The sequence below is a fragment of the Brachyhypopomus gauderio genome, chromosome 5 (assembly GCF_052324685.1).
Source record: "Brachyhypopomus gauderio isolate BG-103 chromosome 5, BGAUD_0.2, whole genome shotgun sequence".
Lineage (NCBI taxonomy): Eukaryota > Metazoa > Chordata > Actinopteri > Gymnotiformes > Hypopomidae > Brachyhypopomus > Brachyhypopomus gauderio.
In genome coordinates, this window is record NC_135215.1 from 11,161,624 (window position 1) to 11,187,683 (window position 26,060).

At 38.9% G+C, this 26,060-nt stretch overlaps 4 protein-coding genes across 6 annotated transcripts; all 4 read left to right on the top strand.

The window, feature by feature from the left end:
- Nucleotides 1-98: 98 nt before the first annotated feature.
- Nucleotides 99-4,319, top strand: LOC143514439 (troponin I, fast skeletal muscle-like). Its single transcript, XM_077005633.1, has 7 exons — nt 99-881; nt 2,391-2,418; nt 2,781-2,817; nt 2,981-3,109; nt 3,273-3,362; nt 3,464-3,640; nt 4,002-4,319. Exons 2-7 carry the CDS (start codon nt 2,411-2,413, stop codon nt 4,095-4,097), a joined length of 537 nt encoding a protein of 178 aa, XP_076861748.1. The 5' UTR covers nt 99-881; nt 2,391-2,410; the 3' UTR covers nt 4,098-4,319.
- Nucleotides 4,320-5,121: 802 nt separating this feature from the next.
- On the top strand, nt 5,122-8,868 carry LOC143514441 (troponin I, fast skeletal muscle-like). 2 transcript variants are annotated; one of them, XM_077005636.1, is made up of 7 exons: nt 5,122-5,212; nt 7,053-7,085; nt 7,426-7,462; nt 7,571-7,699; nt 7,915-8,004; nt 8,101-8,277; nt 8,501-8,868. In XM_077005636.1, the coding sequence occupies exons 2-7, from the start codon at nt 7,078-7,080 to the stop codon at nt 8,585-8,587; spliced, it is 528 nt and encodes a 175-aa protein (XP_076861751.1). In that variant the 5' UTR covers nt 5,122-5,212; nt 7,053-7,077; the 3' UTR covers nt 8,588-8,868. The 2 variants fall into 2 exon arrangements, with proteins under 2 accessions (XP_076861751.1, XP_076861752.1); XM_077005637.1 differs by lacking the exon at nt 5,122-5,212 and adding an exon at nt 5,249-5,461.
- A 1,848-nt stretch (nt 8,869-10,716) lies between these two features.
- LOC143514442 (troponin I, fast skeletal muscle-like) lies at nt 10,717-14,103 on the top strand. Its single transcript, XM_077005638.1, has 7 exons — nt 10,717-10,827; nt 12,119-12,152; nt 12,248-12,284; nt 12,444-12,572; nt 13,246-13,335; nt 13,422-13,598; nt 13,820-14,103. Exons 2-7 carry the CDS (start codon nt 12,145-12,147, stop codon nt 13,904-13,906), a joined length of 528 nt encoding a protein of 175 aa, XP_076861753.1. The 5' UTR covers nt 10,717-10,827; nt 12,119-12,144; the 3' UTR covers nt 13,907-14,103.
- Nucleotides 14,104-14,299: 196 nt separating this feature from the next.
- Nucleotides 14,300-17,978, top strand: LOC143514440 (troponin I, fast skeletal muscle-like). Of its 2 annotated transcripts, XM_077005635.1 has the most exons (8): nt 14,300-14,719; nt 14,854-14,914; nt 15,933-15,965; nt 16,373-16,409; nt 16,578-16,706; nt 17,331-17,420; nt 17,507-17,683; nt 17,792-17,978. In XM_077005635.1, the coding sequence occupies exons 3-8, from the start codon at nt 15,958-15,960 to the stop codon at nt 17,879-17,881; spliced, it is 531 nt and encodes a 176-aa protein (XP_076861750.1). In that variant the 5' UTR covers nt 14,300-14,719; nt 14,854-14,914; nt 15,933-15,957; the 3' UTR covers nt 17,882-17,978. The 2 variants fall into 2 exon arrangements, with proteins under 2 accessions (XP_076861750.1, XP_076861749.1); XM_077005634.1 differs by having other exon boundaries at nt 14,300-14,914.
- Nucleotides 17,979-26,060: the final 8,082 nt, after the last annotated feature.

Here is a 26,060-nt window from a genome sequence, read left to right on the forward strand (position 1 = left end):
AAGAATGCAGTAGCTGTCACATGTTAATTAAAGAAAATTATTTTCATACATTTCTCCCCCCCCCCCATACAAGGACTACAATATTTTGTAATACATCAGGTTTCTAACTTTTTTGTATGAAACATTTATCCACTCAGACACTGAAGGAGGTATTTGTTTGTGGATGATTAGTCTGATTGTTTGTGGCAGCAATGGCCAGTTTCCCAAACAGTCTTTGTTTTGTGTCAACTTGCTGAACTAAAATGCTGAGTATAAATGTGAGCAAGTTCAAATTGTTTTTGTATCTTTTCATATTTGGTTTGTGTGTGAGAGAGATTTTTATTCTTTTGATTTCTAATAAGGGTAAGGCTTTTATAGAAGTGTTCTTTAAAGAAGTATATCACTGTGGTAATGATTATTTGCTGTGATTTAAAAAAGATTAGACTATTCTGGCCATGTTGTCCAAGTTCCACTAGGTGTTCTGCTTACACTACTCATGGTAAAACAAATGAATAACTATCATGTATTCCTTTAATTTTGGGGTGCCTCTACTGTTAAGACCCATATGAACTCATTTGTAAGACCCTTGTCAGCATCTGCTAATCAGTAATAATAAAACTGTTACAATATGCGAAACAACAATAAGACAACCTGAATAACCATTTTGAAGGAAGACGGTTATTTATAAGAGAGGACTAGACAAGGAAGTCATAGTGCTGTATTTCATGACCTTGTCAGCCTATTGGTTTGGTTGGTAGTCCAGTTTCCATAATGAGAAAGGCAGGATTTACAGAGTGACCATACAATGCAATATATAACCTTCTTTAGACTTCAGCTGGTGTGTCTGTGTGACAGTTGCTCATCTTCACCAGTGAGGTCTGCTTCTCTCATCTGTTGACAAGGTGAGACATATTCATTTCATTTATTAATGATATTATTATAACTTTTTATTATTTTAACATTTATCTCTTCTTTGTTATTTAATAGTTCATCAATAGTTTAATAGTTTATATCTGTGAAGAGAAAGGTAAAGGTGTGGTTAAAAACAGCATTAAGATAAAAATTAAAAAATATAACAATTTTGTCAGCACATCACTCATGCGTGTGTATAATTTGATTGGCGTTTAACCATTTATTTTAAGATGACACAATTGTGATCCTGGTTTGGTTAGAATGAAAAATTGTCAGGAAGATGGCAAACCTGGTTTGGTTTTTAATGAACGGTGGTCAGGATGAGATGATGATGATGCACTTTGAAAGGCAACACCTCCTTCAGCAATATGTTATGAAAGTGATACTACAATGTTTTCCCTCTTGTCATCACCCACAGTCAAGAATGTGCAATAACCTGTACCAATAGTGTTTATCCCAAAATATACTCTTTACTTTATATTGAACCTGAATCCCAAAACATTGAGATGAAGTTGGTGTAGACCATGGCGACTGTGAATTAATTATGAAATCTAACGGTAGAAAAATAAAGATGTTTTTAATATGTTCCTAACAGTTGGTTTGGAAAGAAAAGCCATTCTCCATTTTATTTTGTAAATTTACAACATATCCATCCAGCTAACATCTCCTAAATATAGCAGGAGGTTTTTTCTTCTTCATTGAAAGGATTAGAAGGTTGTATATAACAACTATATTTGCAGCTTTCTAAGCATGCAGTTAAGGAACAAGGTGACCGTTTGAGGAACGTTAATTAGCAACTCTTAGCCATCACTTAGCCAGTTGGTATAAATAAAGACTGAGAATGGAGTCAGTTGTAAGGGGAATAAAGGACACCGTTATTTCAGAACTGTGTTCTAATGTCTTGGCAATCCCAGAGATGTTTCCTTTGGCTGAGATGTCTCTTGGGCTTGTCAACCAGTTGTGGTATCATATTGCAGTGACCTCTTCGAGAAAAGTGTATGATAACAGTCAAGGAGGGATATGGGGCCACATAAGCTATTCAAATATAGATTTGAGACTGCATAACCTATTTAAATATAGAGTAACTTTTGAACATGTACATATGAAAACTCAAAGTCCCAATAATGTCAAGGTAACTGAATTTGAACGTGTTATTTGAAAGTGTCCATTTGAAACAATTTCAAATGGATCTTGGGGGAAAAATACTGTTCTGTATTTTTCTAAGATCAATTTGAAATAGCTGTTTTTACATTTTAAAGATGAGCTTTGGAGATTTTGTCATATAGCGTATGCATGGAATTATCCTGATAGCAAGCCTTGCCATTCTCTCTGTGTGCAACAAAAACTAAAGATGCCATTGAATTCAGCACTATCACATGAACTGGTATTCATTTGATAATCAGATTTTGCCGTTGAACACTGTTTCTAAAAATCATTTGAGCCTAATAACAGTTGGAGAATACAGCTTAATACTCGATATGTTGTGTTTTTGTTATCAGTGGGTAAAGACACAGACAGCATGACTGAGTGAGTAGTGTCTTCTGAGTGAGTAGGGGCGACTTGCATGTTCACCATTAGTGGTGGTGCACTTATGATTAAATATGGAATGAAATGAAAAGTAAAAGCTTGTAATCCGCTATGGAAAAAACAACCAGCCCCAGTGGTATCTGCTACCAATGTTCAGTTTATGCCCTCACTACAGCACATGCCATCTGCTGATTCATCTGCTGTTGTGAAACCATTAGACAACCAATGGGAAGCAGTTAGAATATGGCTGTCCTGTTGTGTGATGTATTTTTGGGAATCATCTCACAAGTTTGACAACAGGTTCATTATCATTTTTCATCTTATAAACAAACAAATAAACAAGACATCTTTGTGTCTTTAAGCAAAAGAATGTCCATGAGTCGAAAACACAATCTGAAGGTAAAGAAAATCTATTTATTATATTTTCAGATAAGACATATCAAGTCGATAATAATAACTAATTAATCCAGCAATGATATTCACCATATAAGTCGTTTATAGTCAGCCATAGGGAAGCATAAATTCACAAACTGATTGTTTATCGATCAACATTTCGCCCCAGAGTTTAATGCTCCAGGTAGCCAAAGACCTGCTGGATGCTGAGGAGATTGAGAAGGTGAATGAGAGGAAGAGGTACATGGAGGAGCACTGTCCTCCACTCAGTTTGCCTCACAGCAAGGAGGAACTAAAGGTAAATCCAACCATATCATTCAGGCAGGAAGACTGCAAGCTCACTCTGAAGTTAATCTGTTGGTTTCATGGTATAAATACATGGAAGGTAATTGGCAATTCAGGCCATTTCTCATTTCTTCAGCCCTACCATAGCTAACATGCAAACTTCTTTGAATCCTCAGGTGCTGTGCAACGACCTATATGAAAAGATTAATGTTATTGATGAGGAGAGATACAATCTTGAATATAAGGTCAAATTAGTTCTTGATGAGGTACTCTCATTTTTCTTAATTGACATTTTTTAATAATACATTCACTTAGCCATCATTCTCTTAGCTGTCATTCAGTCTTAGTGATTTTCCTCTATCTCCAGGTCAAGGACATGAATATAAAGATTGTGGACCTCAAGGGGAAGTTCAAGAAACCTCCTCTGAAGAAAGTGCGTATGTCAGCTGATGCAATGCTTCAGGCTCTCTTGGGTTCCAAGCACAAGGTAAACATGGATTTGAGGGCCAACCTGAAACAAGTGAAGAAGGAGGTCAAAGAAGAGGTTGGTGCTTAACCCCTTCATCCATTTTGCAAGTTCAGATCTTAATCTGGCAGATGGCTTTGTGTCCATGAGTTACCTTAAGCCACATAACGTCTAAATTTACCACTGTAGACTAGCAACTGGTCAGCACTGGTGGACATTCAAAGTTCAGAAAGTAAAAGTCCTCACCAAGATTTTGTTCAGGCTTCCTGGATTGTGTTGATTCCACTAATTTTACCTGGATTGCACTAATTAGAAAATCCAGCAAGCTTGAGTAAATTCCTGAGAAGGAGTTTTACTTTCTGAACCTGAAATGTCCACCTCTGGATTTCAGCATCAATATTTTAAAATCAGTTAATTCTCAGTCTTATTTCTTTTACAGAATAAAGACCTGCGTGATGTTGGTGACTGGCGTAAGACTGTTGAGGACAAGGCTGGCATGGGCGGAAGGAAAAAGATGTTTGAGACAGAGTCTTGAATCAGATGATGTGATTAGTTTTAGCAAAAAAGTAGTTCCCACTTGGGAAAGTAGTTCCCACAATTTCCTGTCAATACTGTTCATAGATCATCTGTCTCATGAACTTTGTTTTTCTTTTTGAGATTAATATCTATTCATTCTGGATGTTTTCACAACACGCTTTTTAAAAATCAGGTCAAACATGCTTGTTTGCTTACTTTCCCAAATAAATACACAAACACACTTCTATGTGTGTTTTGAGTCTTTTTACCAACATACTATTTATGCAATGGACTCTGCAATAGTCTGTCAGCATGTCTCAGGAGCCTCCTGCCTGCTGATGGTGAGTTCTTTTAGTAAGGTAAGTTTTTCACCCCCTTTCTTTTTGTGTCACAGCCTTTTAGCCACTCAGAGTAAGGAGCTCACATGCACTCTTGTACTTTAAAGAAGTGTATTGTAATTGTTTAAAATGCCTTATCAGGTACAGATAATGTCTGCTCAGGCTTAGAGCACCCTTTGCAGTAAAGCAGAGATGAGTGGTAATACATCAGTAGTTTGATTTAGACTCTAGAGATAAGGTACAACCCCTAATCCAGCTTCTGCTGTGCAATCTTCAGTGTTGAATGAACACGTAGAGAGTTGAAGTAACTCCTACAGAGATTGTGTGTGTGAGTGACAGCATTTTGCTGTGTACCTAGTGCTAATACCGATGCAGCTGAATGGCTTATGGTGCGTAGCATGGATTAGGGTTGGACTGGTCTCTGCAGGAAGACAGAAACTGTAGTGTATTTCACGAGCAGTCACTTGAGTAAGATGTCTTCATTTTTTAACTGGCCAGTAAACATGTGACCGAAACAGTAAATTACCTTGTATGAGGAACAAACGACTAAATAAATAAGCAATAAAATAAGAAAAACAATCTTGCGGGTGGGTTATTTATACAGAGGTTGTGGGGAGGGGTTGAAGCTAGAGTTTCAGATGCATGCTGATCTGTTGGTCTGAGCGACACACCAATTCCATAAAGAGAAATGCAGTGTTCTGCTGAGCCATCATAGAATGTCATTAAAACCCTCATAGCGTTTCAGTAGCCCATGGCAGTCTCAGTGCTGGATCCTGCTTGCCACCTGCTCTCCTAGGTGAGAATCTCACAACTAGCTCTCCTGAATCCAACTGGAGGGATTTTAAGGATTTGAACTTTTTTTTAATGATTTTGGAACTGATGGCAAGCACCTTGTCCCAGGATCTTTTTGAAAGAAAAGTCAGATTCTAACTTGATCTGCTATAACAGAAGAAGAGAAATTTTATGTTGTTTCAGAAAGGGGATTTTTGCTTCCACTTCTGAAATTTTCCATATTCCAGACATTTCACCAGTATCTGGTGACGTGGTAACTATGAAGTGATCAGTGCAATAATAAAGGATAAAATACTTTATTATTGCCTTTTTGTAAAATTAATTTACAAGACTGTTCTTGTAAATTTTTTATTCGTATAAAGATGCTTTATACGAATGAGCTTTTGAGATGCTAACAATTTCTGGTTTAATGTCTATATTATACTAATCAGTAATTTTTTTTAATTCTGAGATTTCCAGTGTTTTATTGTCCAAATTTATAGTCCTATAGATATGCACCATTTCTACTTATGACTGTTGTTAATTTGGGTTTTTGTGCAAACCAAATATCTATAAATAACTAATTCATAAAAAGGAATACATCCTTGATATATAGTTTTGATGAGGTGCTTTGAAGAATTATAGTTTCCTATAACAAGCTTGTCTTCATAAGCGGTACATTTTCTGTGCTGTAGTTAGCATGTGAGGACACTGCACTTCATGATTTATGAAGAGATGATTTGACATTCTGAAACCTTATTCCTGTCTGAGCAGGTCACTGGCAAATGCTCTAACTCGGTTGGATTGATATCATATGATGTACTTTATAAAGCTTAATTTTCCAGCTAATAATTCATTTCAGTTTTTAATGGATGTTTCACAGGAAGGAAAAATATATCTTGGTGTAGCTCATAGTAAGAGAAGAATATTATGTTTCAAATCATCTGACTTTATCTGTATATTATACAGGTGCAGAGTCTAAGCACCTGCTAATTTATGTCAATGCTAATTTATCAGAAAACTCTCCTCTCCAACTATGTGAATTCTTAAAAATACACTTGAGTCCAACAAAAAAAAACAAAAAAAAAAACCCCAGTCCATTCCTACAATGTATTTGGGTTTAAGGCGTCTTCTAGTTTGTCTCCTCCAGTAATGGGCATGAAGTTAATGAATCTCAAATGGCAAGATTGGTATCGTCTACCATGGTGCTGGGTTATAAATGTGTCCTTGAGGACAAGCATACCCCCATAAGAGGCATCTCAAGTGTACTGCTGCCTGCTAACACATACTATCCTACCTTAATTTAGAAGTGATTTTTCTTCTGTCTACTGGAAGACCGTCCTCATGGACTGTGTATCATGTTGCCCAGAAAATTAGCAGTTGTTCAGTCAGGCCACTCTTATGTCTTTGCCTCACATATAACTGAGGCAAACAGGTGAAAGCCTTGTGCATACATCTTTGTTCTCCTCAGCTGGAGCTGAAGGATGGGTAGTATTACAATCCAGCTGCCTAGATAGCTCTGACTGAAAAATAGTAGCATCTGTTAATATATAATTGTGCAGAGTTGCTGCTGCCCTGCTAATCCCTTAAGAGAATAGTGCGATTTGGCTGAATAAAAATAAAAATCTCAGTATTTACTTCAGAGATATGACGTGCATGCTCACAGGGACATGAAACTGTTACCAATTTATAATTTTTGATTAAAAGACACATGTGGTCTATTGCTGTTTGAAAAGGTTTTCTCAACACAAGTTAATCCCTTATCATACTTACAATTACCCTCACAACTAAAACAGAGATTGTTAACTAACTCACTTGGCTTAACGCAATGTTCTTGTTATAACAAGTGCAAAAATTTTTTACAGGACCTGAGGTCAACAAGAAGCCAAGATGTCTGAGTAAGTTCTCTGTGTAGTCTGTGCAACTAACACACACACATATAAATATATTTACTGCCAGAGCATGTGCAGTGTGTGTTCTGTGATCTTCTGTGATGTTTAGGTGACACATATCATGTCAGTAACGTCTTCCCCCCCTGTAAATCTTTCACACATTCTGACAAATGTAATGTCAGTTTCTTTCAAAATCATTTAGGTAAATAATTTTGTTTTTGTCAATCTTACTGCATTGTCACATTTTGCCATAGGCTGATCTGCACCCTTGGCACCACTATATTTTCCCCATTGCAGTTCTCTAATGCATTTTCTTTTTTTTCTTCTTTTTTTTTACTTTGAAAAGGAAAAAAATGTCATCGAGTCGGAGGCATCAGCTAAAGGTTAACCAACTGTCTTAATTGGCATTGTTACATGACATTGTTTTATTTCACTAGTATGTAGTTCCAAAGTGTTTTGTTGAAATTTGGTTTTTAACATGTGTTCGCCAGAGCTTGATGCTCTCCATCGCAAAGAGTCGGCTGGAAGCGGAAGTTATAACAATTGCAGAGTCGAAGAAGACTTACATGGAGGACAACTGTCCAGCCCCAGACGTCTCAGGCTCTATGGCTGACCTTCAGGTGCCCTAACAGAAGCCTCCTTAGTATTAGGACATTTGTTATTGTTTGAACACGCTGCCTGGCTCCTCTCCTGGCTTAAAGCAAACTCAGACAGCGCTTCATGTGCCATGCATCATGTGTTGGGATGGAATAAGTACTTCTTCAGGTATTGTCAAAGGCAGGCTGGTTTGCACACTACTGACCAACGTATCGTTTTCATAAATGATGGCTTGCAGGAGCTTTGCAAGAAACTTCAGGGAAAGATTGACAAAATAGATGAGGAACGATATGACATGGAGGCCAAAGTCCTCAAAGCCAATAAAGAGGTATGATAACATCCCCACAACACATTTTATGTTTTAACCCCCTACGTTATATTAGTGTTACTTTAGAATCTCCTGTGATCTGTTTGCATGGGACAGATCGAGGACCTGAAGATCAAAGTTCAGGACCTGCAGGGCAAGTTCAAGAAGCCAGCTTTGAAGAAAGTCCGTCTGTCTGCCGATCAGATGCTTCAGGCACTGTTGGGCTCCAAGCACAAGGTCAACCTGGACTTAAGAGCCAACCTGAAACAAGTGAAGAAGGAGGTCAAAGAAGAGGCAAGTTCACACCACTGAGGACCATGACTTTATAGAAATGCCATTTTGATGTTCTAGATTAAACCTTTTAATCCCATTTCCCATATGTACCACATATACAATTTGGCAATATCTACTGGGTGAGAGATCAATTTCAATCAATTACGCCCCAAGGTGGAAATGCTATGGTTGTTTATGGACCTTGTTTGCTATTGTTTTTTTTCCCGTCATTGTTTCTACGCAGGACAAGGAGGCCGTGGGTGACTGGCGTAAGAATATTGATGAAAAGGCAGGCATGGATGGCAGGAAGAAGATGTTTGAGACCTCCTAAATGACCTAACCTCCCTCTTGAATTAAGTGCACAATGCAGCTGTTTTGTTTTCATCTAGAAAGCAGACATTACAGTCCTCATTCTCCTCAACCACTTGATCATAATGCTCTGCTCTCGTTAGAATCTATGACTGTTTTGTATATGACCATCAAATCTCTGACTGAAGCCACTATATTTAAAAACAAATTGGCAATTTGTTTGATTTCTGTCTCTGAACAACAAATATTGTACAAGCATGACTGAAGTTAAGTTACCTAAAATAAATATCAAAAGTATCTTAATGATTCTTGTAGTTCTTCTCAATTTGTGCGATTGATCTGAATGTGCTCTTGGCATCTGAATGTGCTCTTGGCTCTTAAAGAGACGCCAGAGCTTGTGATGCAGACTCCAAGGGCTGTGGTCCCTCCGCCCAGTACTAGGGACACACACCAGCTGCTTTTCATATTCTGATGCACCTTGGTTCAACTCACCAGCTTACTGACCTGCCCTTAACGAGCTGAGCCAGGTGTGTTCCATTCTGCAGAGTTGAAATGGACAAAAATGGAATTTTTAGATCTGTCCCAAAAATGTTACCAAAAGGCTCTGAAAACACACTTGTGCTAATTAATTCAGTATTAGGGGATTTGAGAGGGTATCTCACTTAATCAAGATTTTAACAGGTAAGCTTGCCTTGAACTTAATACATGTCTCTCTTTTTTCTCTCTGTCTTTTCTTGATCTTCCAAATGTTTTTGTTACTGCATGTTAGAGCTGTGCAATCCGTGTAGCTCAGAAAGGACATATGTTAAGCAAATGGATAATTGCAGAACCCTTTTGGTCATAAAAGTTTTAAATGTAAATCTATTTTTTATACTACTATAGAGAAAGTTTTAACTTCTGGGAAAACGATGCCACAGTGCTTGAAGGATTGACTATGTTTGGGAAAACTCTGACATCTGTTGGTGTACTCTTCAACTACAGGTATGACACAACTACATTCTTCATCCAGTTATGGCCATGGTATGGTGCATTTTTCTTATTATTTCACCTCTGAAAAAACCCAAATTTCTCTAAGATGAACATTTTAAATTTGTCATGAAGAGAATTTTGATCATGAAAATGTTTTCTACCACATCCAACTTTGTGCATCATGGAGATTTCTAACAAGCATACATACAGCAGGGTTTAATTAAGATGCCTGCTTGTTTAGTTGTATAGAAAATTGCTAAAAAAAACAGGTTAAAGTACCACAAAACACACAGCTGCACCATACTCCTCACCATACTACACCCCAAATAGTCACGTTGGGTGTTTTTGAATAAAAAAATAAAAATTTTTTCTAAAATCCAGTTAACACGGTCCGTATGGTCCAAAGCACTAGTATCAAAACTTAGAAAACTTGTATTCTTGCCTAAAGTCCTAAGCTTAGTGGCTTGTTTTGCTTCCCTCTTGCAACCTTAATTTGTTATCATCTGCACACTAAACTTTATTACACACATGGTCCTATTATGTTTTCAGCTTTTACAACAGGATACAAAAATTTACTCAAAACTGTCAAGCGAAACATAGTGCAAAAAAACATTGTGCTTAGTATGTTTTCTTCATGCGAAAATCATCAAAAGAAGGAAAGTGTCCAAATGAACTTGACTTCTGCCCTATTAAATCTACAAACAAATGACCATCCTAAAAACACTGTCCTGACAGTGGTAGATCTTCAATTATGAGAGAATTCTAAACTGTGAACTAAAAAACAAAAAAGGATAAAAACATTCAACTCAATGACTTTAATATAGAACTCTAAAGGCTACAGAGATGTCAAATAAATGTTTGCACTATTTACAAAACAACACAATCAACCAATAATTGATAAATAAAAGAAACAAACAAACCAACAAAAATTCTTATCCTTACAATATCCTTACAAGAATTCTCTGCGCATTTTATAACGTTCTGTTTTCCTGTTCTTTTGGGCATACGCTTTCTTTAATGGTCATCTGGAAATGCTCTTCCATGGACTCAGCTATTTAAAGTATAGCGATTAGAAGAGATGAGATGGAGTGGGCATGATATTTCAGGGTCCTGGCAGACTAAAGCCTTTGGTGCCATTACCATAAACAGTGGGGGGGCTGGGGGTGGTATTCTGTGCTGGTGCTTCATGCCAGCCTTATATACTGTTAGAAGTCCATGTTTCGGTGTCAGTGGCTCCCCTCCCTGAACCACTCCTCCGTCAAGCGCACAGGTCTGCCACAGCTCCTCAGATAGGTGAGAATGAGGATCTCTTGTCTGTTTTCCCCTCGACTGCTCGTCGTTCTGCTTGGCTTTGGACGGCCGAGTGGCCATGGACCTCTGTGCACCGTTTGTCTGGAGATATGTGACATGATCTGAAGATGAGACACCACGCAGAAATTCTCAGATCATGGCTTCTGTTCAGAGCCAGGCCTATCAACCAACCTTCTTCTGGTTTTCCGACGCTTTTTCTCTTTCTGGAATAGCTATTTGAATTATTCTTTGTAAGAAACAGAAATTTTATAAATCAAAAGTCTGCGTATTTTGGCCAACTGATAAATTACTAAAATAATTGAGAAAACATCTCTCTTTTTTCTTTAGTGATTGGGAGCATAATCTAGATTAAAAACAATAATTAATTTAATTGCAGGAACCAATAGCAGGATTCTGATGAGTTAATCTGCCATTTTTTATATATTTCTTTCTATATTGCATACTAAATAAGTTTGTTTGTTTCATAGCTGAGCAGATTATTTAACATGCAGTGACTGGTTACGAATTAGCTATTGGTTTGTTACCAGAAATATATCAGGAGAAATATAGAAAATTGCATATGCTGAGGTAATTTGTTGTCAAAGTATAGAATCAGAACTAGCAATGGAAGTATTCTGTACATTTTGCACATGCAGTTCAGTATGATTTTGGCCCTATGGATACAAAGTGGACATTTACTAATTGGAATTGGAAAAACCTAGAGATATTGTTTGGAATATGCTAATTTGATTAGTATTAGCCCAAGGTGATGAAGGTACAGTTGGTGGTGAGGGGGTGGGGGTGGGGTGTCATTGTCACTGTTGTAGCCAATCTCCAGAGATTGTTCCAGAAGCTGATAGTGGATATTAACTAGAGATCAGATATCAGGGTGAAGCATGTATTTGATTCCCTGACTTGGAGCGGGTTAGCATGCAGGAAGACAGCATGGTTATGCATGTTTAGATATGTTTCTGTAAGCTTAGTTAAAGCATGACCACTTTACATAATTGACACTCACATTTCTGATCTACTGCTTGTGAAAGACATTCTGTAAGCACTCACAAAGCAAGAGCAAAGGTGATTTCTACACTATTAGAAGTGGACTACAGTGTAACCATAGTTAAGATGCACAGATAAAGCTGAAAATGAAGTAGGACATACCAAAGAAGTCAGCTAATTCTGCTCAGTCCACTGTCCCAAAAGACCAGTGAACGGACCAAGATCCAAGATCTGTTAAATTAGCATGAAGTTTAAAATGACAAAAAATCTGGCTTTTCTTTCTTTGTGTATATAGGAAGTGGATAAAAAGAAACCGGCAAGATGTCCGAGTATGTATTTTACCTTTCTTCTCATGTGTTTTCTACATATATGTAAATGACTATATGTGAATATATCTATGAATGCTACCCTTTATTTCATGTAGGAAGAAGATGACGTCGAGCCGAAGGCATCAGCTCAAGGTAAAGAAAAAAAATCGATATGATTCTTAGGTACATTTTTTATTCTCTACAAAAATAAAACTTGTGATCACTGGCAAAAGCAAATGTACTAGTGAGTGTAATTGAGTATTTTGAGCGTAATGAAGTAGAGTGTGTTACTCAGAACGTGTTTGCTGGCAGAGCTTGATGCTGAGCATAGCTAAGGGTTTGCTGGAGAAGGAGGCCTCCCAGTCTGTGACTGACAAGGCTACGTACATGTCCGAGCACTGCAGTGATATCTCCCTGCCCAGCTCCCTCCAGGAGCTGCAGGTACGCCACACTCTCCACCCCCACACACCCCACCCCTACCACCCCCACACCCCCTACCCCTACTACCCACACCCCCCACCCCTACCACCCCCACACCCCCTACCCCTACCACCCCCACCCCCACACCCCCTACCCCTACCACCCCACACCCCCTACCCCTACCACCCCCTACCCCTACCACCCCACACCCCCTACCCCTACCACCCCCACCCCCACCCCTACCACCCCCACACCCTCTACCCCTACACACCCCTACCCTAGTTTTTTGAATAGGGTTAGAAGAAATAGCATAACCAATTTGGTTTAAAAAGCAATTCTGGGTAGAAATGAACTTTATAAGCAATTTGGTTTAAAGAGCAGTTTAGTAAGTTACAACTGTGGCATGGTCAGCCTTAGACATCTCACACATGGTCTTCACAACATGCATAAGGAAACAATAGGAAAAAATGATCTAACCTAATAGTAAAACATTTTACCCTTTATTTGGTGGTTTTGCATGATTGCAGTTTATAAACTGTGTGGAATTATTAGTATACTGAAATTCATGGTTTTTGAAAGTTTCATTAACCCAGACACTACACACTACACTACACAGACTACACTAGAACCATACAGTTTTACATTTGACATTACATTTACAGTGCAGTGATTATATCATTCAACATGTGGCTAGGAGCTGTGCAAAAAGGTGCATCATGAAATTGACAAGATTGATGAGGAAAGATACGACTTGGAGGCCAAAGTGAAGAAGGGAGATAAAGAGGTATTTCACTTAACATGTGTAGTAGATACAGGAGCAATGTGTGAACTCAGCAATCTGAGATGGTGTGACTATGGGTGCGTCTGCAGATCGAGGACCTGAAGATTAAGGTGATTGACCTGAAGGGCAAGTTCAAGAAACCCGCTCTAAGGAAAGTGCGCTTGTCTGCTGATCAGATGCTTCAGGCTCTGCTGGGCTCCAAACACAAGGTCTCTCTGGATCTGAGAGCCAACCTGAAACAAGTGAAGAAGGAGACCAAGGAGGAGGTGCGTTTAGATTCACCGTGGAAATGAAATCCTGTGTTTACTGAATTCATCTCTGCTTTTCGAGCGCACCTGTTACTGAGAAAGAGGGAGATTTACTGAGTTAGTTAATGTTGCTAATTCACAATATTTTCAATGGTCATTTTTATTATATTGTATCATACATACAGTATATTGTGCCATTCAGTTATCTACCATCCACGCTGTGGTTCATTTCTTCACAGACAGAAGTTGGCGACTGGCGTAAGAATGTTGAGGATAAGGCCGGCATGGATGGCAGGAAGAAGATGTTTGAAGGCGGCGAGGCCTAATTTTCAAACTTTTCATTTTTTGTTTACTCTAGACCCTATCCAGGGCTGTGTAGTGTCTCTTATTTTGGAAATGGCTATATGGTTCATGTTGGTAACAATGGCAATAGTTGCAGTTGCTTCATGTAGTATATATGTTCAGAAGGAGAAATGTCTATTATTGTAGAGACACAAATTAAATTATTTTAAGGAAAATTTTACCATTGTGTTTGTTTTGTATGAGTAGTAATAGTTTTAATTTGGCTACATTTCGGGTGCCTTTAAGTTTAAGGATTATTTATATTTATGGGAGGAGCAGTCTGGACTCTTATTAACCCTCTCCTGACCACTGGAGGTCACTAGTGCTTCCTTGCTCCTTGTTGATCCACCACATTCCTCCTAGGCGTTCCTTGTTTCGTCCAACTTAAGATTTGTCTCATTTTCATGCTGTTTTTTCACTAATTTCTCACTATACCTAATCCTCATTAACACTATGTTTTTGTACAATCACACCAACATTCCATTGAATCATGCCAAAAAAATTGTGACGAGTCTTTTAAAGTTAATTATGGTGGCAAGACGCACAGACACATGGAAGGGTAAGCAGCTTGGACTCCTATTCATATTTAGCGCACTGTTACCTAAAATTTAAATGCACCTGACTAATATTTATACACCAAACAAACAGAGTCCATATTTACGGACTCCGACTTTATTAACGGCTTTGATACATCCACGTCCATTGAACTTTGACTCTCTCTGACTGTGTAGGTTAAGGAGGAGCCAGCCCTCATCTGAGAGCTCTTCAAGGGAAGGAAATTTATGATGTCTGCTGAGGTTGGGCTGCAAGTATTTCAGGCTCACTGGCCTATTGGTCTGGGGTGGAATCCACTTCCATAAACAGGACTTCTGGGATGTGCTGAACCATCAGCGCTTCCCATATATATCCTATTTGATTTTTCCTCTCACAGGGGCTTGCCAGTCTTTCCTGTCCTTTCGCCAAGTGTGTTCTACCCTCGTCCTTGTGCATAGGTGAGCATCTCTCTGGTCAATTCTGACACAGACCAGGACACTTAGCAAACACTCATCACACTATCAGTGCAAGTATTTGAGATGAAGGGGCAATGTAAAGGTATGTAAAAATGAATTCTATAAATAGACATTAATGCATTGATGGTAAGTGTCTTTCCTGCTGCAAAGAGTATGCAATACCATATTCTGTTAGAGTTGAAGGGAAATTTGAGTTGACAGACAGTATGGGGCCACAGTCATTAATTAGATGTGTTTTATTAGTGAGCTGTCTAGTTGCAGTTTTGGGCACTGGCCCACATGCAGGCACAGCTGTTTCTGATTTACTCTCCTGACCCAGTATAGCCCGCTGACTGGGTTCACTGGTAACTGTCCTACATGTGATTGATTTATCCAGGCAGATTAAAGATGACTGTCACTTTTGGAGCCAGGTTTGGCATCTGAGTGTGCCATTTAATATTCCTTGAATTAAAGTGGTATATGATCTTTCTATTGGCTTTTTCTAGTCAGGGTGGATTGTGGATTATTTGCATTTCATTGCCTCTAAAGTAGCAGTACAGTGAATTATCTAACACTGTTTTCAACTGTTCTTGCTAGAGTTTTGACAGCAGGTTTAAGAAATGATTGTTGGTGATTATAGAACTGTTGCTGAAATTTTCCTTTGAGTTAGGACACTTTTTCAAAGAAACATGCTGATCAAATATGGGATGTTATAATTTTTTTAAACCCTATCTATTTTGTATACCCTGATCAAGGAATATTTAATATTGATGAATAGTTTTAGATGTTGTAGACCATTGCAAAGGGCAAACTACATGTTACAGCAGAGGATACATGACACTGCTTAGCTAAATTTAACTTTCTCAGATATGTGTTGAGGCTTGTACAGTTCAAGCTTATAGACTGACCCTGCAAGACTCCTGAAAACAGCAAGTGTTGGAGAAAGTTCTCCTCCGTAATGCATGTTACATGGAGACAGTATAGAGCAAAGCAACACTGATGACCCTTCATTCTTTTTCAGGGTGTGAACATATAAAACTGCCAAGATGTCAGAGTAAGTGATCTAACTACACTCAGTTTGTAATGACTGTTATTATTATAATCGTTATTATATGACAATAATGATAATTATGTGACAATATTGAAAATAACAATAATCACAATAATTATAATAATCAATAATAAATAAAAAGCTATTACAATGTCTTGTGTGTGTGTGTGTGTGTGTGTGTGTGTGTGTGTGTGTGTGTGTGTGTGTGTGTGTTTGGAAGATGGAATAAAATTTCTAGAAGTTAATCAGCCTAGACTGGATATTTCTCAGCTTTGTATCTTATTTCAGTGTTTATTGTCATTACTAAATTACACAGTGCTTATTGACAGAACTAAATTACACAGTGCTTACTGTCGAAACTAAATTGACAGTGTAAGTGATGTTAAATATTTATTTTTTATTACTAACAGAAAAAAGTTGACTTCCAGCCGCCGGTATCACCTGAAGGTAAAAACAAACAAAAAAACAGCATAGCCAACAAGTTCTGTTCAACTCAGTAGTTCCAGCAGGAAGTACACTCCACCCTTATATAGTTCCCTTAAGTCTCACCCAAACAACTTTCTTTTTGTCCTTCTTATTTCTTTCTCTCACTTTCTCTCTTCCTCCCTCCCTCAGAGTCTTTTACTCTCCATAGCTGCCGGTCTGCTGGAGGCTGAAGCCAAGCAGCTTGTAGAGGAGAAGGATGGCTACATGAGTGAGCACTGCCCTGCCCTGTCTCTGCCTGGATCTGTGCAGGAACTGCAAGTAAATGATACTAAAAACAAAGGAAGCTTGGAGTGTACAGACATTTGCTGAGTAGTAAATACTATAAGTAGAGCATTGTCATTAATACAGTTAGGCAATAACTGAAAATAGGGGGAAACAGCATAACTAAAACTCCTTAGCTTGGTATCTTTTTGCATTCAGTGCTTCGGGGTCAGGAGATATACTTAGCAGGTCAGCTCATCCTGGTCTCCCATTTGAGCTCCTAGAGGTAACCCTTAGCTACTATTAGCTACTGGCTAATGTACTGCCTGCCTCCCTGCTTCTTCTTCGCAGCCTTTCACCTTTTCATGCTCCTTCTCATCTAAAGCATTATATAATGAGAATTGTGTGAATTCCTTAAGATGCAACTAATTGAGTGAAGATGTAGTCTGGCCCATTAGTCTGTATTGGCACTGAAATGGTGCTGTGATGTGACTGCTAAGCAGTTAACATCTCCCCCCATGTTCTGTACTACATGATGAATTACTCCCAAGTAATGAACCTTACCTGCTAGACTTTTACATGTTAGACTATGTTCATTATATTTCATTGATGTGACGTGCTCCCTCAGCTTAGAACCCTGTTCTTATAGATCTAAACACTTCACATGTGTTCTTACTCTAGGAGCTGTGCAAGAAGCTCAGTCAGACCATCGATAAGGTCGACGAGGAAAGGTATGACATGGAGGCCAAAGTTGCCAAGACAGACAAGGAGGTGAAGACCATAACAACACATATGTCATCAACTTTCATCTGATACATGTTTAAACCAATGGACTCACACTCAGCATTGCCCTACAGATTGAAGACCTGAAAATCAAGGTGGTTGACCTGAAAGGAAAGTTTAAGAAACCAGTGCTAAGGAAAGTCCGTATGTCTGCTGATCAGATGCTTCAGGCTCTTCTGGGCTCCAAACACAAGGTCTCTCTGGATCTGAGAGCCAACCTGAAACAAGTGAAGAAGGAGGTCAAGGAGGAGGTGGGTATAAACACATGTTTGACAACATTTTGTCTTTTTCACATGGATTTTTTTTTCTTATGCCTTGTTGTATTATTATTAATGTGCATCAAATGTTTTGTTTTCCAGTCTGCAGAACAGGTTGGGGACTGGCGTAAGAACATTGAAGACAAGGCAGGCATGGATGGCAGGAAGAAGATGTTTGAGTCCGAGGCTTAAGATGGATAGCTGCTGTTTTCTGATAGGTCTTCATTTTTCTCTGGCAGTTTTTCTGTAACCCCTCACCCATGCTCCAATAAAGGTGGTTTTCCCTCAACATTTTTCATATTTTACTATGTCATGATAAATGGTATTAAATTATTAGTGTGAATAAATGTATGTGCCTTTCATTTTTGTTCATGCCAACAAATGGTTCATAGTAAATACATTTTATACAGAAAACCATGAGACCAGTTACACCTTTGCTGTAGGATTATGAGCTAAAGTGCTAACGTGTTGATAAATGATAAAATTAAGCTTGCTTGAATATTATTACAACTCCTTTAGGAGATTTACTGAATATCAAATGACTGAAAGGCTGCATAAGATACACCAATACAATTGCAACACCAGGCATATATTTAGTAAGTCGTTGGGCTTTATGTTCATTCTGGCAAAATGATTTTAAGTCTCTTGGGACATTGGACGTGTCTGGATAAACAGATTCAGGTGTCATCCTTTGTTTTTGCTCTCTGCCTGGTGCACATTGTGATGCAGCAAGTTTGCCTTCTCAGACTGTCCTTAAACATACAGACATCTGTTACCTTAGGACGAACTGCAGCTGATCGGTTGCGTAGCCCTGACCACCGTGCACTCCTCTCGCCCTGTCTGTGTATGGGTTCCTCAGCTCATTCCTGTATGGAAGCTTTTTAATGACTCCTAAAGCTGCTGAGATGAAATCGGTCCTCCTGGGGAAGAGAAGTGCAGTTCAAATACAAGTGTCACTGGATTCTGGTAAAGCAAATAACCAACAGTATCCAAACAAGGTGCATTTACTGTCTTCTTCCTTCATGCATGGTGAAGGCATTGAATCAGTATTGTCCTTGCCTTTCACAGTCCAGGGAAGAGGTAGAGTTTTTTTTGTTTGTTTTTTAGATTTTAAAAGTCCCATTGAAAGACGGTTCTGCCTGAAGTTAAAAGAAGAAACGTAAATGAGACTTTAACTGGTCCTTTAACCGGTCCTTTAACTAGTCTGTTCTCATCTGCTGAATGTGATAATTAAGCCAAATAGGAAGTGGATGTTTATATGGTATTGCATTAGCTGGTATAGCATGCATGTATAGATGAAGCTATGTGACGTCTGACTGCTTTTTCAAATCAAGTGAGTGAGGTGTGTGGTTGGTGCCTAACTCCTAGCGCTAAACTAAAATTGTTCACAGCCTCACACAATGATGAAGATTAAATGCTATTTTGGCTTCATCTTTTATACAGCATTTAACTATTGCTCCCACTTTGTAATATGAGCTATTTAAATTCTTTTACACAGATCTTACCTACAACCATTTCCTCCATCCTATAAAAAATCTGTTTCATTGAATCACTCTCCTTTGCTAAGAAGCTGTTTGAACCTGGTGCCAGAAACGCCCAACCCTTCCACGGCAAGAAGTGTAAACCATTCCAGACACACTCCTTCAGACCTCGTAATGCCGAGTCTCCCTCCATTGGGCTCAGACACCTGGTGCCTCCATTTATGGTGAGGGTTGCCTAGAGTTAATGGCCTACTTGGTCTGTATCTGCTACTCTTGGGTTACCTCTAGGAGCTCAAATGGGAGACCAGGATGAGCTGACCTGCTAAGTATATCTCCTGACCCCGAAGCACTGAATGCAAAAAGATACCAAGCTATGTTAGGAGCACAGGAGTTACACGGAGATGTACTTAAAACATGGCTATAGACAAGGAGCCATTTTTAAGTACAGTCATTTCCAATGTATCTTGTTCATTTAGTTGAAAATGTACATGTGAAATTAATATTTTTGAAATTCTTTAGAACATGGTTGTCTTAGGATAGCATTAATTATTATAATAACACAAATTATTATTGCTTTCATGTATACTTTTAACGCTAAGAACAGGACAATGCTGTTTCCTGTCTTTTTGGTTAATTTTCTCCAAGTGTCACTTATTGGGTATAATGCAGTGCATTCTACTGATGCATTGTTTTCCATTAATAACAGTCACTAATAGAAAACCTGGTTTGCCTGTGCCTGGCAGGCGTGTTAATCCCTAACATATTATGTTAGTGAATGTGAGGACCTACTGCCCTCACTGGCTTTATTCAGATGGAAGAATGTGTGAGAAAATCTCAGAAAACCAAACAGCTGCTCTGACTCATTAGGGACATGCACACACACACACACACACACACACACACACACATATATATACGTACATGCACACACACCAACCATGTGCAGCTTATACACTTCAGAATGTAGAAACTTTACGAGCATTTATAAGGTGCTGTAATATCTATTTAATATATTGTCTAGTGTTTTTCAAGGCATTTAAGTATACAGAGAGTATAGACCTGACCTGTATCACATGTAGATATTACATTAAATAATACATTATTGCAAAAAGTTCAGTTTTGTTTGCTTGTAGCTCTGTGCAAAGGACACTGGTGGCTGGTGGTGTCTAATGGTTGGCCTCTGTGGACTAATAAACTCCTCACTGATGCACTGTGTAGGTCAATTCTACCACCATCTGGTGAACTGCAGAACAGAGAAGAAGCTTTATGTAATAAGGTAATTCATCTTTACACCAACACAATATCATAATATTAGTGTTGTGCAGTTTTAAAAAATGACAACCTACCTGGAACTATCAGAAACAAATATTCATGAATATGAATATTCATGAATGTGCATGAAATGGAAATAAAATGGAAAAAATGTTCCTAAAAGGTTTGATAAGTGTATTTTTGCTACAACATTAATGCACTATTTTTAATGACAAAAACAATGAATGTTCCATCAAAAACATTTATGGTTTTATGTAAAACATTACATGACATGAAAATGTATCCAAAATAATGTGGATACTGGGGGGTTACTGGGGTCCTGTGTGTCCAATGTCTGTTTAACATGTAGTTTAATCCTATCATCACTAAGGAAGCAGACTACACAGAACATGTGAAAATGACCTGCACTAACTCATACTCAACACACCACCCCCATTTACCCATACTCAACACACACCCAATAACCCATACTCAGTATAGCCCCATTAATCCATACTCCACACACACCCATTAACTCATACTCAACACACCCCATTAACCCATACTCAACACAGACCCATAAACTCATAATCAACACACACCCATTAACCCATACTCAACACACACCCTTAACACATACTCAAAACAGCCCCATTAGCCCATACTCAACACACACCCATTAACCCATTCTCAACATAGCCCCATTAACTCATACTCCACACACTCCCATTAACTCATACTCAACACACCCCCATTAGCCCATACTCAACACATGCCCATTAACCCATACTCAACACACACCCATTTCCCGACTGCATGAGATCATTGCATTTGTCAGCCACAGACTTGAGTATACCCAGATTAGACTTTTTTGTTTGTGTGTGTGTGTAATCTGGAGCCTGAGAATGCCACTTGGGTTCCTTGTCCTTGTGGGTATAATCTTTACCAGGCTCAAGGAATTATCTTTCCCCAGACTGTCAGACGTTTTAGCAGGTATTACTGATTGTTCCATTAACTAATTTATTGACACTGACCCTCCCCCTTCTTAATTTGGCCACTAGAGGGTGTATTGATCCAGGTTATACGATCTGGTTTAAGTTCTTAGACATGCTCTAAGTTGATTTCTCTTAGTTTCAAGATGGCACTGATATCAATATAATGACTTTTGTGAAAATGCATATTACTGGCATCAGTTTTAAAAGCATGCACTGTTTTGAAATGGGAATACCTATGTTTTAAACCTCCAAATTCTTAAATTTTTCTGTCTTGCTTTCATTAGGATTGTGGCATCTCTCCGCAACAGCACCTGGAAAATTATATCTTATCTGGCACATCACTGGCATGGCCTATGTAAAGTTAGACGTCTTGTCTACATTTCTGATAGGCTCCCACAAAAATGTGACATCGCAGGAAAGGAAACAGTACTCTGGCGCTACATATCTAAGTCTTAGTCTATAAATACGTGCTGAGGTTTATTCAGGGGCATTCAAGAAAAATAAATGCCGGAGAACATTTTGAGATGGTTTTGAGAAAGCACTGACATTGAGACTGCTGTAAATTCTTGTTCTCTCTAAGGTCTGGTCTTCATGTGCATAGGCCTGTCTTTATGGAAGGCTTCGACCTAGTGTCTAGGAAGCCAAACATTCTGCCATTTGATCTTTTGATTTGAGGTGTTTAAATTCTTATTTTGGCTTGAGTACTGAGCTTCTGTTTGGAGACAAAATCAAGCTTCCTGATGTTGTGTGATAGGTTTGTTGATTCTCTAGTACTCTTCTAAGGAGTAAGAAAGCAGACGAGAATGATTTAATTTTTTCAGCAATAGGACTGAGAATCACATGTTGTTCAAACTGAACTGAATACATTGCAATGCAGTGCCAAACGCAAGCAAAGGAGCAGATGAGAGTTCTGTTGCTGTTGAAATTCACTGGACTGTTTCACCTCTTCAAACAATAGGCCTGGTTTATGTAATCTTTTGCCTTAGAAAAGACATCTGTGATTACAAACCAGAGGAAAAGACAGAAAACATATTCTCCGTATTTTCCTCAGATTTGGATATAAAGTCGACTGTTTCTCATTCGATTTATCTTGTAGTCAACACAAAAACATTTATGCTTCTCATCATCGCTCAAGGATGTCACAGTAAATATGTATAGTCATTAGACCTGGCGTAGTCACTTATTTATATGTCTGAAACCAAATGTTGTTCTGAAAAGCAAAATATGTGATTTAGGCTTTTCGGTAAATTGAACATTTTGTACACAAGGAATTTTTCAGTGGTCTGGAGCAACAAACAAATGAAAACTTGTACACTTGGAATGATGTCAGCTGTTTTTGCACACGCTCGCGCTAAACGCGCGAGGCCGGTCACGAGCGGCTCTCCTACTAGAACCATAAGCACGTGGAGGTGCCACACTGTTCGTCTGCACGTTGTCTCTTTCCCCCAAACCGCAGCAGTGTTAAGGGCCTCTGGGGTTAGGCGATCACAGTGCTCAGGGCTCTGGCAGCGAGCGAAGCGTGGCTTACCTGTTGTAAAGCTTTAGGTGGGGCAGTAAAACCTGCTCTCGGGAAAAAAACCCGCAACCGATCGGGCAGCTGCAGCGGAACGGTGAAAGGAGAATCGTCCCACCTCGTTATACTTTGTAGTCAAATATTGTGCTGCAGGATCAAATGGAAATGGCATTATTTCAATCAAAGTAGAATGTGACCAGGAATTTAGCAAGAAAATCATGTAGAGGTAATCTAGGCCAAATTCTTAAGTCCTACCGCCAGCTTTAACGTGACGGTAATAGCGCCGCAATAACCCTTTTATCATTAACATACGAACTGTCAAATGTTTGCGTAATACACATCATACATCATGCTACGACATTAGTTATTCAGAATGGAACACCACTCCGCAAAAGGTAATTAAACAGACATATAAAACGATTGTTAACACCACCCGGTCTTGTCCGACGGGAAATGTCCCGGTTAGAAGCCGAGATGTATTGGAAGATTTTTTCTTTTAAATGTTTAACAGTGTTAGTCACATCAGTGTACCAGTGTATTCAATCATCTGTTGCTTTGCATCGGCCATCAGTGTTCACGGTTTCATTTAGATTTTGATTGGCTTTCACCAGTTTCACAAAGACAAAGGTGAATCCAGCACAGAGGTGAACTGACACCGGAGCGCTAATTACCGTCACAGTATGATTAGGAATGAAATACCGTGTTTTTCCTGGTGCACCACGATTACTGTCAAATTCTATGAAACTGCCTTGTTTTCTTCGGTCAAAACATGCTCTTGTGAGAAATGCTCCCTGACAGAATGTGAATTGATCATTTTACCTTCACACCGCTTAGTCCAAGGTCACTTGTTAAGTGGGCCTACTGAGCGAAAACAGAGCAGCAATGAGCTGCTGTGATTTTGGGACCCTCCAGCGGGGCCAAAACTGATGACATGGCTTGACATGTTTTTCTCTCTAGTTTCTGGTCCATAAAGGCATGGAGAGACGTGGAAAGAGTGAGAGTGTGTGGAATGTGGCACTGAAGTGGCTTCCAAGGTCTCCCAGAGAAATGCCTATTGCTCTGGGATCTAATGCTGGTTTATCTCGAAAACATTGGAAAACTGGAAGTTAGAAAACAAACTTTCAACAATCCCAACTCCAAATTTGATTTCACTGGTGTTCATACATTTCAGAATTATAATTCATCTCTCATGCTTTAGCATTATATTTGTGTCAGAAATGTTGACCATGTTTCCTAATGGATATAAATACAGTTGATTATGAATTATATAGTTAATTCAATTAAATAGTTTCATTTTGTATGCAGTATAAATATATTTTAAGTTTTTATGTAGTCGTTACCTAACAAGTTAAAACACGTTTTATTTTTTCCTAAAGTTCCAAGTGTCCTACAAAGTACCGACTGCTCTGTGAAATATGCTGCACTCAGCTGTGGTTCATTGAACTTTCTAGAAATAGATGCTTTGAGGGTTTCTGATACATTGTATGATGATGATGATGCAGTCTTGTTTTATAGCTCCTTTCCAATTTTCCCTTCCATACCACTCCCCTGCTTGAAGCAACAGCCTTGAACTTTCAGTAGGGACTGTTATTGAAGCTTTTCTTCCCAAGGACTTGTTTGCAGTTCCCCCCAGAGCAGGAGATACAACATTAGCTCACTCTTCTATGCAACACTGGCTCACTCTTCCATGCAACACTGGTTCACTCTTCTGTGCAACACTGTCCCACTCTTCTGTTTAACAATGGTTCACTCTTTTATTCAACTCTGGCTCACTCTTCTATGCAACACTGGTTCACTCTTCTATGCAACACTGGCTCATTCTTCTATGAAACACTGGTTCACTCTTCTATGCAACACTGGCTCACTCTTCTATGAAACACAGGTTCACTCTTCTATGCAACACTGGTTCACTCTTCTATGCAACACTGGCTCACTCTTCTATGAAACACAGGTTCACTCTTCTATGCAACACTGGTTCACTCATCTGTACAACACTGGCTCACTCTTCTGCGCAACACTAGCTTCTCTATGGCATGCTCAGGTGTAAACTGAACCTGTCTTATTTCTCTTTGTCACTGACTGTATGTGAGGGATCAGTTTCAAAGAAACAGCATGTTTGCCAAGTTCATGTCTCCATGAGGCTTGGTGAAATATGGAGATGGGAAGTGATGAATATGCACGTGTATGTGTGTGTCAGTTAGAGAGTGAGTGTATTTGTGTGAGAGATGGTGTGTTTGTGAGAGAGGTATTTTGGATGATAGTTGGGAATGGGCTGGTTGTGTGTGTGAGAGAGAAAGACAAGTCCGTGTGTGTTTGTGAGGGAGTGAAGAATGGTACATTCCTCATGTTGAGTCATGGGTCAACCTTTGGCCTTGTGAGATTGGATTTATTTTCTATGACTAGCAGAAATTTCTCTTTCATGTCTGAACTGAGACAGTGGGGAGTGGGATGACAGGGTCAGGAGCTGCATTCATGTCCAGAGGAACCAGCACTCAGCCATGGCAACACAAGTCTTCTAGAAAGAACCATTATTATAAAGCATAAATCTAATCTGTTTGAAAGTTATTTATGGATACTCATTGATCGAGATCATGAGGGTGCTTGTCTTACAATGGAATTCTTATGATTTATAAAGTGTGTATAGGACCCTTGACTCTTCTGTGTCAGACGCGGGGTTTATAAACAGAGTTGCTTGCAGGTGAAAACTTACTTGGTTTAATGAACAGGGATAATCCAAAATCACAGTCGTTAAGCAGGCAGTGGTCACATACCAGGTAAACTACATAAGACAGGCAAACAATCCAAAAGGGGTCAAGATGGGAGGTATAACCTGGAACAATAAGCAAGGAATACGGATAACAACCAATAACAAGAACACAGCTTGAAACATTTTCAGAATAGAACAAGACTTTGTGAGTATAATGCGAATCAAGTGATGTTAATATTCTGGACATCCTGAATGCTGTGTTGGATTCTGGGAAATGTAGTGCCGGTGTGGTAGCTGTGACATTCTGTCCATTTGATCATGTTTCTATAAATTTACGGATTAGAGTGTTGCTCACAAGGTATGAATGAACACCAACAAAACATCTGTATTAACAAAATTGGCCTCCTATCCATAACTAATTGGG